General features: G+C 45.3%; 1 protein-coding gene across 2 annotated transcripts in view; it reads right to left on the bottom strand.

The window, feature by feature from the left end:
- The window catches only part of CHCHD6 (coiled-coil-helix-coiled-coil-helix domain containing 6), a 204,932-nt gene that overhangs the window by 108,783 nt on the left and 80,362 nt on the right, over nucleotides 1-15,787 (bottom strand). For both annotated transcript variants that reach the window (XM_083155652.1, XM_083155653.1), the window contains one exon: nucleotides 13,675-13,758. In XM_083155652.1, the coding sequence (XP_083011778.1) occupies nucleotides 13,675-13,758 (84 nt within the window). The remainder of the gene's footprint in view (nucleotides 1-13,674; nucleotides 13,759-15,787) is intronic.

Below are 15,787 nucleotides of genomic sequence, written 5' to 3'. Positions count from 1 at the left end.
GACATCTGAAGAGGACAGCAGTGCCCTTGTGTACGGTTAAGACATGTAGCGTACTAAAGGGGTGTCCGACGTTCGAAGGCAGGTAGAGCATGACCTTGATTTACAAAGGGAACTTGCTTTCCAGTGATCGGTCATTGGTTCTCCCCCCCTTAACCATTTTTTGCAATCATAAACAAAATCAGCCTCTTAGCTGGCTGGGGTCGGTTCGGGATCGTGAGACGATAAGGTGAAGTAGGAGACCGCGACGGCCCTTCACAGAAGTGGAAATATGCAGAGTTTCAACATCGCCAATGTTTACCAAGATTACAGGTTGGACAAATGACAGGACTTAAATTCCAGCCTAATACCATTCTGCTGCTGCTGGGTGTCCTAGATTGCCGCAGCAAAGGTTTGTTATGCTCTCCTGAACGGTGTAGGTTATTTACAGGCTTGTCATTTGTTCTACATAGATGTCAATTAAACTTCACTTCCACTCTCACGAAGCCCCGACTGCATCAATTTCCCGGCCCCTTAGATTGATGCATTTTGGAACAGGCCCTTTGCATCTGCATCACAAATTGTTATTTCACGGCTGGAACACTTCAGCACTCTCTTTAGGACGCTGGATTCTGACTTCTACTTGCAGGGAGGCAAATGTATCCAGCCTTGGAGGGAGCCCGCACAATGCTGACATCACGCCGATAGGATCGCACTTCGCAATGCAACGGGTCAGCTTCTGACTGCGCTAGATGCATGACAGCAGCCGATCCCCTGAATCTATATAGGAGGGACAGCAAAGGGAATCTCAGATACCTGCTTCGCTCCCAGCCGAATCGCATGGGGGATGCAATGCTGGCTGATGTATAAACATCGGCCAGCTTTGCACTGGGCCCTTTAGCTACCGCCAATCTGAGATGGCCGTAGTTCATTGTAGCCTATGGGCCAGTGCTGTCAATCGGGGAGGGGTAAGGCTGACCGTGCATGCTCAGACCCGTCACCTTGCCAAACAGATCACAGGATCATGCATCACGCCAAAAGGATCGCACATTGCAATGCGATCCTGGGCGGTAGATCCCACCCAGATCCTATGGTAACAGGGCCCCCAAGGCTTGATATGGTATCTGGTTGAACGGTGTACAGTGTCTAGTCGTCAGTCAATAACTTATGCAAATAATTGATTTCCAGTTGCTAGATTTCTTTCATTTTTAACATTAATATTAACAAATAGGGAGGGTATTCAATATGGGATTCCGACTGTGGGAACGTCCCGACAGTCGGAATCCTGTGCCATTTTCGTCTGATCCGACAGTAACTCGACAGTTGGAATTCAATGTTCCGGCCGTCGAGTGTCAGAAAGTCCATGCTTCGGAGAAAACAGCAGCGGATTGGCGAAAAATAGCCGTCAATTGGACAATCCATGGCCGTTTCCGACAAGACAGATCACACTGTTAAAAAACACCCTTCAATGATACGATTGCGCTATTTCCGCTGGCAGAAAGTGTAGCACGTTTTGAATACTCCCATAATATTTGTTAGCAATAAATTGTTTATATTTTAGAAATTTTATTCTGCTTCAGCCAGCGCTGTTACTTACTTTCTGTGTCTTTATACCTTTAGAGAGCGGACTACCCTCCTACCAGCCGCTGTTGGTTGCGCACCACACTTTTTTTTCCGCCCGATACTGAATAAACGGACACTGTTGTTTTTGCAGAAACCTGTGATGTTCGCCAATCGCTGGCAAAACAGAATTTGCTTTTTCAGTTTAAACCGTTGTAAAAATTATTATTACCGGCCGTGTTTCCGGAATAACGTGCCCTGGGGAACAACAATCACTTGCAAGAGCGTTTAGAATTCATGGAACAGAAAGGTTTAAATGCAATAAAAAAAAAAAAAAAGGTTTAAACTCAAATAATTTTATCCAAGTGAGCAACGGGCAAAATAAAATGTGAAATGCAGCTAGATAGCGGCTGCGGGATTAGAGACATTGCACAGAACGGACTCCTAGGTTTTGCGTTTGTGATATGATAAACTGTCCGTTATAGTCAACATGTTGTTATCCAAAGCCGTTTTTTTTTTTGTGGATTTACGCAAGAGATCTTTCCCTGTGAGCGGGATTATTCTGCACAGGGATTCTCCACATGTATTTTCAATTAAGTATTTTTGATGACCAAGAGGCAACCCTGTGTGTGAACCTCTTCTAGCAGGATAATGATATCTCAACAGGAGGGGAACGGATGTGAATCCTAATTCTTCTCTCCTCCAGAGACAGGAGAGGAAATTATCATATCATTCCAATCCAAGGACAGGCAACCAATGAGATTATGGCTAGCTTCCCTGAAGAATATGCGCTGAGTCTACCATCAGTCCTCGTTCCGATCACAAACTGGGAAAAAAAAGAAAAAATCTCGGAACCCATTAGGTAAAACAGCAACTTCAACCGCAATCCACCTTTTCTCTAGAGTAATAACTCTTACGGGTTGCGTGGATTCCGTAACAGCTGCTGCTCGCAGAGCGACCGAGAGGAAATTAAGAAATTGCTTCATTTATTGAAATTTGAACTACATTAAAAGTCTTCAATTACCAGACAGACTCCATTATTTCCTGTACAGGGAGGAACTTGGTCGGTTTCCTCCAGTAGATGCATATGTGTTACAGTCCGCAATCTATACATTCCTGCGGGGAAATAAAGTTCTAATTTCAACGGAAAAGTTCCATGGAGTGCTACCGCAGGTGAGCGTATTGCCTCAAAGGTGAATAAGTATAACAATGGGACAGGTGAGTGTTCTCCGGGAGGATAGAGAGGGGGGACAAAACTTTCAACACTTAGGGCCTAATTCAAGTTGGCTTGAATTGCTAACACCCCCCCTCTCGTGCGGCCACTAGCAGGAGAATAAATTAAGTACCTGAAAAACATTTTCACACTAATTCCATTTTTGCTAATTTGTAATTGAATGGGTGAACCATGGAATCATACCTACGAATAACCAGATATCGAAAAGGCAGAAATAGTGTATAAATATTCTATATCCGATGCTGTACTTAAGATTTAATAAGCCGTATTGCCCGTATACCCATATTTTTAAAGCGGCAATCATTTACAAGGCAAAACCAGGTTCGTTTTGCTTTGTAATTGATTGGCGCTTTAAAAACTGGGGCCTTCCCGCACAAATTTCCTAACCTCCCACCCAATTACATATATACATAGTTGCACCAAACAATTTTGCTTCAAAATAAAAATATAATAGATAAAATTTAATCTATAAATTAAATTCTATATTCACTAATTATTTTCAATGAGGTTTTTAACCTTGTTCCCTTCGCGACATAAATTAAATTATGTTCCTTGATTTTATCAGGCATTTCCCGTTATTAATCTAAGTAAGGTAGTTTCAATCAAACAGCGTGATTTTTACATAATATTATTTTCAACAATTATTCTTTATGATGTTAGTCATTTTCTAATACATGTTATATTGTGCAGCCTGAGTCTTAATAGTTCTTGAATTGCTTTGTGCTGTTTATATTCAAGTAATGGTAACCGCGGGGGCAAGATGCAAATTGATAAATCCTGTAATAGTTTGAAAAAAAAAAAAAATAATGACTTTATATTATTAGCGAACACTTTGTCAATTCTGAAACTGAAATAGGTGGCATGTATCAGCCAAAAGGAACGACCAATGTAAAGCTGGGTATACACTGTGCAATGTTCGGCCTGACATGACAGATAACGGGTCGTTGGGCTGATAACGGCTTAGGGGGTAGAATGCACTAGGGCCTGAAGGTCGGTCCAATCGTGTACACTCAGCTCCTACGCGGCTACTGCATGTCGTTCATGTACTTTTGGGAACATTGAGAAAACGAGATGTGTGTAGGATTGGCCGATGACTATATATAGAGTACGGAAACGGTATCAACGAGATGATTTGTAATCAGTGGGATCATTTCGATCTGAAAGATAATTGGGAAAGTGTGTATGCTGCACATCAGGATTGCTTTGGTCTGAATCGGTGTATGGTAGGAAAATCTTATACCAAGCGTTAGCCTGCTCGCTGAGTACTTTATGAGATAACTAGCGGAGGTACCCGGCATTGCTCAGGTCTGGTTGCACAATTAGCATTGCTTGAACTTTTTCCTTTTTAAGCTTAACCGCTTGCCATGGCCAAATTCATTGACAGTAGTTGCTGTAACCACCCCACCGGCAATGAGTTCCAGAATGATACTGCTCTAATGGTGAAGAATCCTCTTCTTAATTCAGTCCGGAATTTCTTTTCCCTGAGCCTCAGTACATGCCCGCGTGTCCTAAGTATAGGCCTGTTAAGGTGGCCATACATCAGAAAGACCAGCTTACAATCATGATTGTGTCCAACTTTCCCTTCAACTCCCCGGCAGTCCTTGGTGGGTTTTGGACACGCAATGTACTCACATTCCGTCATACAACCTGTCATACAATCCAGCTGCTGTATAGGACCAGTCGCCTCACAATCGATTGTATACACCTAACCTGCCTGAAAACTGCAACTCAAATGACGCTGGTTCTATGACCAATCAAACAACCAATTTCATGTGCTGAAAAGCACATGCAATCGACTCCCAATCCCAACTGATGCAGCGCGTCTGATCAGAGGACCAATCCTCCAACCCCACAAGATCCCTCGAGATTTTATGATTGGGTGCAATGTCTTTCAGGTGTATGGGGGCCTGTTACTGAACAACTCATCTCCCAGTTCCATATGATTCCCAATCCTGTATGTGTACATACTAACCATATCACCTCTCAGCCTCCGTTTCTCCAGAGAGAACATATTCTGCCTGGTTAACCTATCTTTGTATTCTAGTGATTCAAGACCTTTTACTAGCTTAGTCGCCCTTCTCTACCTGTTCCAATTCATTTATGTCCTTTTTAATGTGCGGTGCCCAGAACTGAACACGGTATTTAGTAAGGCATTTGACACTGTCCCACATCGCAGGCTGCTAAATAAACTGTACTTGGACCAGTGCTCTTTAATATCTTTGTTAGTGACATTGCAAATGGTATTGAAGGGAAAGTATGCCTTTTTGTAGATGACACAAAGATATGCAACAGAGTAGACACACCAGGAGGGGTAAATCAAATGACTGATGATCTAAGTAAACTTGAGAAGTGGTCAAGAGAATGGCAACTACAGTTTAATGCTAAAAAATGCAAAATTATGCACTTGGGACTCAAAAACCCAAAGGCTCAATATAGTATCAAGGGCACTATAATGGAAACTACTGAGGAGGAAAGAGATCTAGGAGTCACTATTTCAAGTGACTTAAAGGCAGGGAGGCAATGTAACAAAGCAATGAGGAAGGCTAGTCAGATGTTTGGTTGCATAGGGAGAGGAATCAGTAGCAGAAAGAAAGACGTAATAATGCCACTTTATAGGTCATTGGTACGACCTCATCTGGAACACTGTGTCCAGTTCTGGAGACCATAGAATCAGAAGGATATAAATACATTGGAGAGTGTACAAAGAAGGGCAACTAAAATGGTGCATGGCCTACATCACAAAACTTACCTGGATAGACTAAAAGATCTTAACATGTATAGTTTGGAGCAGAGAAGGGAAAGGGGGGACATGATCGAAATCTTCAAATATATCAAGGGTTTTAACATAGTACAGGTGGGAAATTTTCTTCAAAGGAAAAGAAGTAATAGAACACGAGGACATGCACTGAAACTGGAGGGAGGGAGGTTCAGGGGAAATGTTAGAAATAATTACTTCACAGAAAGAGTAGTGGATAAGTGGAATAGCCTCCCATCAGAGGTGGTAGAGGCTAAGACAGTAGAACAATTTAAACATGCTTGGGATAGGCATATGAATATTCTTACAAAGAAATAAGGATTAAAAAGGGTTGAGTTTACCTGAAGGGTAAAAAAAGGGGCAGACTAGATGGGCCAAATGGTTCTTATCTGCCGTCACATTCTATGTTTCTATTCCCAGTGTGGTCTCACCAATGCCTTGGTAAAGAGGCAATATCACATTGTGAAAAGTGCAAAGAAGTTTTTCATGGTTACATCACAAGGAACCCAGGGATTAGATCTACGATGCATTGTGAATGAGTCCTTTGGAATGTTCACCCTCCGATGTCCTCTTCCAGCCTCTCTCCAGGTGTTACACTGCATCTAGCGAGATCCCGTGAGTTACCGTTAATGCTAACCAGGCTTTATCAGATGGACTGGACCGATCTGTCTAATGATAAACGATCTGACTGTTACTTTCGATATCACTGCCATATATCATTCTCCCATAGTTACATGGACGATATGGGGACCAGTATATCGGACTACCTGGTACAACCTAGAAGTGACGGCATTAGGCCTGACCCCCTCTGTAATGTTCTTATGCTTTTCTGTCCAGGGAGTTCTCCTAAACATTGACAATGGGCTTCTATGTGATCACGGCACTGTTAAGCATTTGCTTTCAGTTAATACTGAATTACTACACATCCCCTTTATTACTACTACCCCCCATAGAGGTGAGGAGCAGCCGTTTATAACATAGCATCTCTGTGTGCCTGCTTCCGATGTACAGACAGTCACAAGACATCAGCGCCTGCCCTGAATTCGGAGATCAGCGGCCACCGCAGGCTGCAGAAATTATTAGAGGGTCAGGGTACACATGCAATGCGGAGATTCGCACGGCGGGGGGGAGAGAGGTTCGGCTTTTACCTGTTTGCTAGGCTGCGAACATACTCACGTCTGAATAAGGCCCTATATCTGACCAAACGTAGTTGTTATACAAGGCAGTGGATCCATGGTGGTGGCTTCAGTGGGATCCTGGGATTTGGGCCCAAAATCGCGGGGATTGGAGCTTCCAATCTCAGAATTCTGCTGCCCGGCTGCTCCTGACCCCAGCAGTGCGCAGCGTGATGTGGTGTCAGAGGTCACGCTGCGCAGCCTGCCGCTGCACCTCTCCTGGCCTCTGCACTACTCCAGGTCCTACTGCTGCCTGCCACCAAAGGCCAGACCCACATAGGTAAACTGTTGGGTGGACGGTTTAGGGAGGGAGGGAGGGAGGGAGGGAGGGGAGGTTGGAGAGGAGATTGCAGTTTGTCTTCACGTTGACAAACTTAATCCTGGGATTGAAAATAATAAAGCTGCTGATGAACTGTACAGCGGATTCCGGAGTCCTGAGGACTCGGTAAAGGCCCATACACACTGTGCGCCCCTCTGTGTATGCCCCAGCGATGAGTGGTGAGCACTGCTGCGTGCTCCCCCATCATCGCCGGGAAAGCCGCTCATCTGCCGGTTAAACCAGCAGATGAGCGGCGTTGAGGATGGCTTTGCATAGCTCTGCGTTATGCAATGCCGTCCTCCCCCCTCCGTCGGCGACGGGCAAGGGGAAAGCCGCTGAGCATCTTTTCCCACAGCGATGATTGACATCATCGCTGTCCATACACGCTGGGCATAGTCGCCCCGTGTGTATGGACCTTAAGTCAGTTTTAGAAGTGGGATTGATAGAGAAACTGATCCACTAGGCAGCGTTGAAGTTCAAATGATCAGTTACTCTTATCAATCCAACTTCTAAAACGGACTTGCCGGGGCCTTAGGACTCCGGAATCCGCTGTACAGTTCACCAGCAGCTTCATTATATGAGAGTGTAGGAACACCAACCACAGCGACACAGGAACTGGAGACCGCCAGATGGACAACAGGGGTGGGGAGATGTCATACAATATATACAGTACAGAATTTACACCAGAACCAACACACTACACTCCTCCAGTGTTCATTACAGCCCCCTGCACCTATCACAACCTGTGCAGTTCCTCATTCCTGGGGGTGTACCTCTCTGCTCTGGTGCTTCTAGCACAATCAGATCTGTATCTCAGCACTGAAACACAGACCAGAATGAGCTAGCTGCACCAGTGTAGAAAGCAACACCTCAGGCAGGAAAGAGAAACTGCACAGGTGGTGATAAGTGCAGGGGGCTACAATGAAAATGACTCCAGATAGCTAGCTGTTACATATCTCCCACATCCCTTGCGAGCAGGGCCCTCCTACCTTTTGACTGTCTGTAAATACCCAGTTTGTTGTATCACTGTCTCCTATTGTAAAGGGCAACGGAACATGCTGCGCTATATAAGAAACTGTTAATAAATAAATAAATACCCTACATTTTTTATTACTGGACATATACTGATCCTGCTCTAACACTTTCTATTTACTACACCCAACGTGACCCTGGCCTTGCACCAACATTTCTTTTGGATTCCAATGCAGCTTGATGCTCCAGATTAGCCTGCAGTCACTCCAGCGGACAGAGAGCTTCATTGGCTTGCTCTGTGGAAACGGCCGCCTGGCAGGGACATTCTACGGAGGTTACTAGTGCATAAGATTTTCTTTTACACCATGAATGGAGCCTGAGAACACAGAAATGTTTTACCTGTAGTCTAATTACTGCTCTTGCGGAGATAATTCTTCAGGAGAAACTACAGGAGGAGGCGGAGGCATCTGTCGTTCCCAGCGACCGCGCATAGGAAGGCGAGTGACGCCAAGCCGGCTGCCTGCTCACAATGATAAGCAGGACACTGTGCTACAGCCAAGCCAACTGTCTAAAGTGTAATTGTGTTTCCAGAGCTGTTCTAAACACAGGAGACAAGACACCCACCGCCAACCCCCTCTGGTTACATCAATTGTAATATGGAAAGAAAAGAGAGAAGCAACATTTCATACAGACTCTTGTGATCAGAAACTGCAGTAACATTATCTACTTCTCCTCGGAAAGTCTCCTCTTCAGTCCTCTATTAATCATCGGAAAAAGGAGAGGAAACAAGGAATCTTCCTACACTCTCCCAGAATGCGTGCCCACTGACATTACAGTACATGTGTCATATGTCTGTTTAAATATAGTATATTATATATACTCCCCCTGAGTTCCACATTCAGCATAGTCCTCTCACTATCACATCAGTCATCTCCTGATATGCTCTGTGCTGCTGAGGAAACCTGCTCATCAGTTATGCGCGCCAGTGCGAGATACCCCACAGTACCCAGTACATTTCCTGGCAAAGTAGGATCCTGATACAATGAGGGCTGAGGAGTTGGGAGTGTCGGACCATTATTAGCATCAGTCATTTAATGCGAAGGTGTAACTGTATTTACTAAAAGTGCATACACACTGAGCAATTTTCCCCCGTCCATGCGATTTTCCCAGCGGTGAACCATTTTCATAGCAGGACGCTTGTTCCGAGCCAGCTAGAGTTTAGTGAAATAGCCGCGGACCTCCTCTGATACAGCTGGGTGGGTTATCTACCGCTCTGCCTGGATGTTGCCATTACTGCAAGCGCACCACTCTGCTCAGCCGCGAGCAGGATCTGCTTCCTCCCTCCCTGCAAAATCTGGTCGCCAGGAAGCAGAATCTGGTCGCCATTGCGAACTGGCCCCCCGGGATTTGTCGAGCCCTGGATTAGGGGCAAGACCCAAAAAATGTACCAACGGGTTTCTCTCCATCGGGACCATGGCTGCCGTGATTTTGTACCCAAGCAAGCGGTCAATAGATGTTTTTGGAACCTTTCCAAAATCTACACGCGGACACCAAAAAAAAACCATGAAAAAAGTGTCAAATTTTGGAGTCAACTCGTTAAACTATAACGGTCTCTGAAGATCCCGCCACTGGCTTCAACAAAACTCCATTCATAGACACAACCTAGAAACCAAGTTTACTGAAGTTTCGCGTAGACTAATTGCAGAACAATTACCAGCACCTAAATGCCATCAGGCAGTATATTTTTTCATATTAGATATGAAATGATTTAATCCTTGAATGACCTTTTTAAATCAACTGCGCTTCATTACTCCCACTTAGGAAACGTACAGAACATGATATAAATTAACAGTCCAAAATGTATAGAACGACTGCATTAAGCCGCGCCGATCACTATTAATTAACAACGCTTTTTAAAAGCTGTTTTTCCTCACTTTCCCGGAAAACAGCGAGTACTTGTGTCTGAGGAGGAGGAATAGGGGCTGTTTGTGCCACAAAGACAATGCCAGCGAGAAAAGGAAGGGAGGGGGAGGGGGGGCGAACGGGAACAGCACAGAATGCGGATTAAGGGGAGCTTTGTGGTTGTGACTATAGAAACAGAGAATGTCAAGGTCTGTGTACATTCCGCAAATAAAAGTGAAATTATATAAAAGCGGGAGCTAATAAAAAGAACGCGTACTACAGTATGTGTTTCCGGCTTTCATTTATGGGAGTAGAGATCCACAAAAAGGTTGCTGCTTGTTTGGGACAGAATTAAGCTTTATTGCGACGTTATAGGAACCGATTGTTATTTGTCATTTCCCTTCTCTGCCGAATGGGCATTTACCGCGCTTTACAGACCTAATAAACACACGGCTCTGTTCTCAGGTTAAGGATAAAGCAACCTGCTAAATTCTGTGTGAGGGTTACATAGCGATGTACAAGTTGTCGCACAATGGGCAGAAGTGGTAACGCTGGGAAATAATGGGGGCATTAGGGGTTCATCTGATGAAGTTCACCTTGACGTCCTGGATGGGCCCATATTTTTTGGTTCCTTACTTTATACTCCATGTTAATTATAAAAGTGCCCACACACTACAGTGATTTATCGACCGATCGGATGATTTTACAGCAAATCATTCGCAATCACAAATGACTGCGATTCGATGCGCACTACTGCAGATCTTTAGTTGCATCTTCTGATCTTCCATGCTGCAGAGAAGATCAGAAGATGCAGCTTAAAATCAATGGGACTTGGGCATGTTCGAGCACTCAGGTGTTCGGGCAGTCGGGTATTTGGGAGTTTAGGTTGTGGCGTGTTCGAGCACTCAGGTGTTCGGGCAGGCAGGTATTTAGGAGTTCAGGTGCTCGGGCACTCAGGTGTTAGGGTGCTCGGGTATTTAGGAGTTCAGGCTCTCAGGCGTGTTCGAGCACTGAGGTGTTCGGGCAGTCGGGTATTTGGGAGTTTAGGCTGGGGCGTGTTCGAGCACTCAGGTGTTCGGGCAGTCGGGTATTTGGGAGTTCAGGCGCTCCGGCAGTGTTCGAGCACTAAGGTGTTTGGTTAGTCGGGTATTTGGGAGTTGAGGCGCTCAGGAGTGTTCGAGCACTCAGGTGTTCGGACAGGTGGGTATTTGGGAGTTCAGGCGCTCAGGCGTGTTCGAGCACTCAGGTGTTCGGTTAGTCGGGTATTTGGGAGTTTAGGCTGGGGCGTGTTCGAGCACTCAGGTGTTCGGTTAGTCGGGTATTTGGGAGTTTAGGCTGGGGCGTGTTCGAGCACTCAGGTGTTCAGGCAGTCGGGTATTTGGGAGTTTAGGCTGGGGCGTGTTCGAGCACTCAGGTGTTCGGACAGGTGGGTATTTGGGAATTCAGGTGCTCAGGCGTGTTCGAGCACTCAGGTGTTCGGTTAGTCGGGTATTTGGGAGTTTAGGCTGGGGCGTGTTCGAGCACTCAGGTGTTCGGTTAGTCGGGTATTTGGGAGTTTAGGCTGGGGCGTGTTCGAGCACTCAGGTGTTCGGGCAGTCGGGTATTTGGGAGTTTAGGCTGGGGCGTGTTCGAGCACTCAGGTGTTCGGGCAGTCGGGTATTTGGGAGTTGGAGCGCTCGGGCGTGTTCAAGTATGTTCAGATGCGTTGGGATGCTTGGGTATTCAGGCGCTTGAGTACTCAGCCACTAGGGCGCTTCAGTGTTCAAGTGTTTGTGCTCCCAGGCAACGGTGGTACACATCTACATGTCAATGGCATTGGGGTGGTTTATTATTGCGCCACGTGTGGCCCATAAAGCAGCATCAACCATCACTGTCAAACCAATTATGATTGATAATGACGGAATATGTGGTTGGCCAGTAGTGCCATCTGCAGTATGATCTATAGAATGTAAGCTCTAACGAGCAGGGTCCTCTCTCCTCATGTGCTATATCTCTCTGCAAACCTAGTAATTGCATCAGTGTCCCGTCCCCCTATTTATTTACCATGTACGTGTCCTAAATTGGCTGGTACTGTAATTCCTTATTTTCAAGTTTTTGCACATTCATGTAGTTAGGCGCTGTGGAACCCTTGTGGCGCCATATAAATAAACGATGATAATAATAATAATAATAATACAGTTACCACCAAATGCACAGTGTCTTTTAAAAGGTCCGGCCGCTCTACGCTCTCAATGAACGGCCACGTTACGTAAGCTTGCGAGTGCCACAGACGGATAAACCAACCACGGATGAGTTTGCGTATTACACAACTGCAGGAACGTACAAGTAAGGAATACTCCTAACCTCTGTACCCAGACAGTAATGTTTTGTAATCGATTAACACTTTATACAGCACATGCCGACTTCCGCCATTCCTGCGATCGCCGTAAACGACCCGGACAGCATTTTTAAACATTTGATTCTTGCTTTTCCCATTATAAATACAGATTATTATTATTATCAGCTGAATATAATGTGTAATGTTCCTGAAAACAAAAGCAAAGAATTGGAAAAGCTTTGCCGTACGTAGCGGCTGTGATTAGCCGCGGAGGACGCTCGCAGACGCGCTTTACAAATGTTGTTACATATAAAAGGTTACAAGCCGTGCCACTGTGTTTTTAAATGAGAGCAACAATTATATTCTTTATTCACAGGTCCGACGGCACAATTAGTTCTCTGTTCTCCTGTAAAAACAGGGCGAAGAACTGGATGCAGCTTTGTAGTTTTTATTACGCAATAAAAATGCAGAAAGACCTGCTGGGGGAGCGCACACACAAGGGCCTGGTGCATATGGTTCCGGTGTGAAAAGATCTATAGGTCAACACCAAAAAAGATCGAAACACACTACAGTAGGTCGACATTGGCAAAAGGTTGACATGACTAGGTCGACAGTGGGAAAATGTCGACACATGAAAAGCTCAACATGAGTTTTTTTTTTATATTAAATTTTTTTATGTTATGGACTTTTTCACGCTTTTCAATCCACGTGGACTAAGAATCGGAAGAGTAAAGCGCGAGCTACACTAATGGTGGGGCCATGTCGACACTGGCAAAAAGAAAACGCCAAACAATTTAAAAAAAAAAAATTATGTCGACATTTTCTGTCAACCTTTAGTCAATGTCAACCTTGTGCATGTTGAAATTTTGGTGCGGACTGTCGACCTTTCCATCCACCACCGTCGTGTGAATTATCACCTGTGATAATGAGTAGCAAAGCGGCAGCTGACTGTGCAGCCGGGGAAGGTTCTGCTGACCCAAGTATTTATTATTATTAATCACGGATTTATAGGATTCCCATGAAATTGAATTATACAAAAAATAATGGCCACATCGTTTTAGCAAACCCTGGGTGCATTGCGGCCTACATACAAAACTTGGGGCAATTACGAGAGATTCTGATTCTAGTCCCGGTAAGATTACTGGGCAAAGGTTGGCAACCCAGAGTTAAGTCCCCTACACTCACGTGCCTTCTCGGAGGTAGAAGTTGCATTCTATGCGCTCAAGCATGGTTATCCTTAAAATCTGGAATGTAATGGTGGAGTTTGGGAACCTCCGCTGTAATGATTTTCAAGAGGTTTTATGGGTGTCTAGGTTGACCGCTGTTGGTCGACAGTGACTGACATCTAAGAATGGCCAACATACCCTAGCTCGACAGTAACAGAAGTTCGACACAAACTTTGAGTGCCGACACATACATGGTCGGCACTAAAAATGTCGACAATGTTGTATTCTGGTCAATTACCTTCTTCTCAATGCTGGCCAGCTGCTCCTTGTGGAAGGCATCTAGTTTCTTAAGCTCTTCTTCCTTTCGCTTGAGTTCCTTAGCCTAAGAGAACAGACATAGAATAGTAAGATACCATGACAGTAACAGGTAATAGATATTATAGCGCTACACAGAAACATAGTAATTAAGGCTGAAAAAAAAAGACATTAGTCCATCGAGTTCAACCTAAATCTAACTTGTAACTACTGACTATGAGTAAGTCATATCTATAGGATTCCCTTAGTGGCCAAAAATGCTGTAACGACCCCCACCGGCAACGAGTTCCAGAATGTTACTGCTCTAATGGTGAAGAATCCTCTTCTTAATTCAGTACGGAATTTCTTTTCCCTGAGCCTCAGTACATGCCCGCGTGTCCTAAGTATAGGCCTGTTAGTGACCAATCATCTCCCAGTTCGGACCTTTCCCCTGCTGGAATGTATGCCATTTACCACCACTCTCTGTCCTCGATTGTGCAACCAGTTTTTAATCCAAATACAAATTTTAGCTCCTAGCCCTAAATTACCTAGTTTCATTAATAACCTTTTATGAGGCACCATGTCAAAAGCTTTAGCGAAATCAAGCAGTATTAAATCAACCCCTACGGACTTCCTCATAGAAGCAAATTAAATTAGTCTGACATGATCTATTTTTGACGAACCCATGCTGAGCTACAATCATGATTCTGATTTGTGGGTCACTAGTATAGGATTATACCAGTCCAGCTTTAATGCCCACACACTACATAAGTACCATCACTAATTACAGCCTGGCTTACCTAGAGCTTCGGGTAGCTGGTGCACCCAAGTCTTGGAGCAGCGATCGCTGCCGCACTACAGTGATGCAGCAATCTGGTACTACCTGTACCTGGCATGGCCTGTATAGTGTATGTGCGTACATGTCTATATAATACAGGGGTGCCCAAACTGGGAGATGCCGGACACTTGCAGGGGTGTCAGAGGTTAGGAGTCCAGGGGCAAATAAAATGGTTAGTGTCACCGGCTAAGTCAGAGCTGCTGCCAATCATACTGTATGTGGTGGAACAGAAGCACAGGCACATGTAACTGGACCCAAGGTGTCAGATCAGCACAATATAATCAATATTTTTTTCTGAATGTCTCAATAAGAAAGTCTTGGCCTATGGGTACAAGGACAAACATGCTGAACTCTAAGGTCGGTGGCAAAGCGACAGTTCTTGTAGACCATGCGCTGGTTTGGAGGTGCTGGGTGGATTGTGGGCAATAAGGATACTGTGGGGACAACTGTCCGGGGATGCTACACGGCTGTCAGTACAGCAGAGAGGAGCAGCAGGCCTGAAGAGAAGCACCGTGGGAGAGATGTCCCTCCCAAAATGGCCGCTGCCTTAGGAGACCATTAGTAAAGATGCTAGAGGAGGTGGCGCACATTTTAGGAGGGGAATTTTCAACAGTATGAAGGGGGCAGGTGCAAACAGCGGTCCCCACAGGGACCGTAGACCAGTGGTGGTGGCTGGGGTGTGGGAGCCCCTGACCAGAACCTCTGATGGTACTATCAGGGAGGGGGACGCCAGAAAGTTTTATGACAGGGGGTGCAAAATTTGTAGTTGCACCAATGTCTAGGGTGTTGTGATATATAATAATAATATTCCCAGACTTTTACTCACTGTCTCTCTGCCCACTGCCTGCCATCTTTCACTCAGTGGGCCTGATCCAGGGGTGGTCAATAAAGTGCCTGCAGCAGTGGCTAATGCTTCCACCATCTGTGACATACATCGCACCATTGAACCTCGCCCCAGCCCTATGGTACTGTAGGTGCAGTTTGTCCGTCTGACTATGGCTTCCTTTGGCTGCAGTTGATTGACTGACCACTCCCATAACACGCCCACTGAGCAGACCATGTTTGCCAGAACTACCAGCCATCTTCCCAGTGACCGCCCCTGGGAACACCCACTTTTCCCACAACCTTTCTGATACTGTGGGTACAAGCATAGCAAAGAGTGAAGCAGTTGCCCATGGCAACCAATCAGCTGCCAGTATCATTTCATGGAATGCAATTGAAAAATGTTACCTTAAAGCTGATTGGTTACTATGGGCAACTCCTCCATTGGCCCTATTTT

The sequence above is a fragment of the Crinia signifera genome, chromosome 8 (genome assembly GCF_055691185.1).
Source record: "Crinia signifera chromosome 8, ASM5569118v1, whole genome shotgun sequence".
Taxonomy (NCBI): domain Eukaryota; kingdom Metazoa; phylum Chordata; class Amphibia; order Anura; family Myobatrachidae; genus Crinia; species Crinia signifera.
The sequence above is the reverse complement of the archived record's forward strand: the minus strand, read 5'-3'. Positions and strand labels throughout refer to the sequence as shown.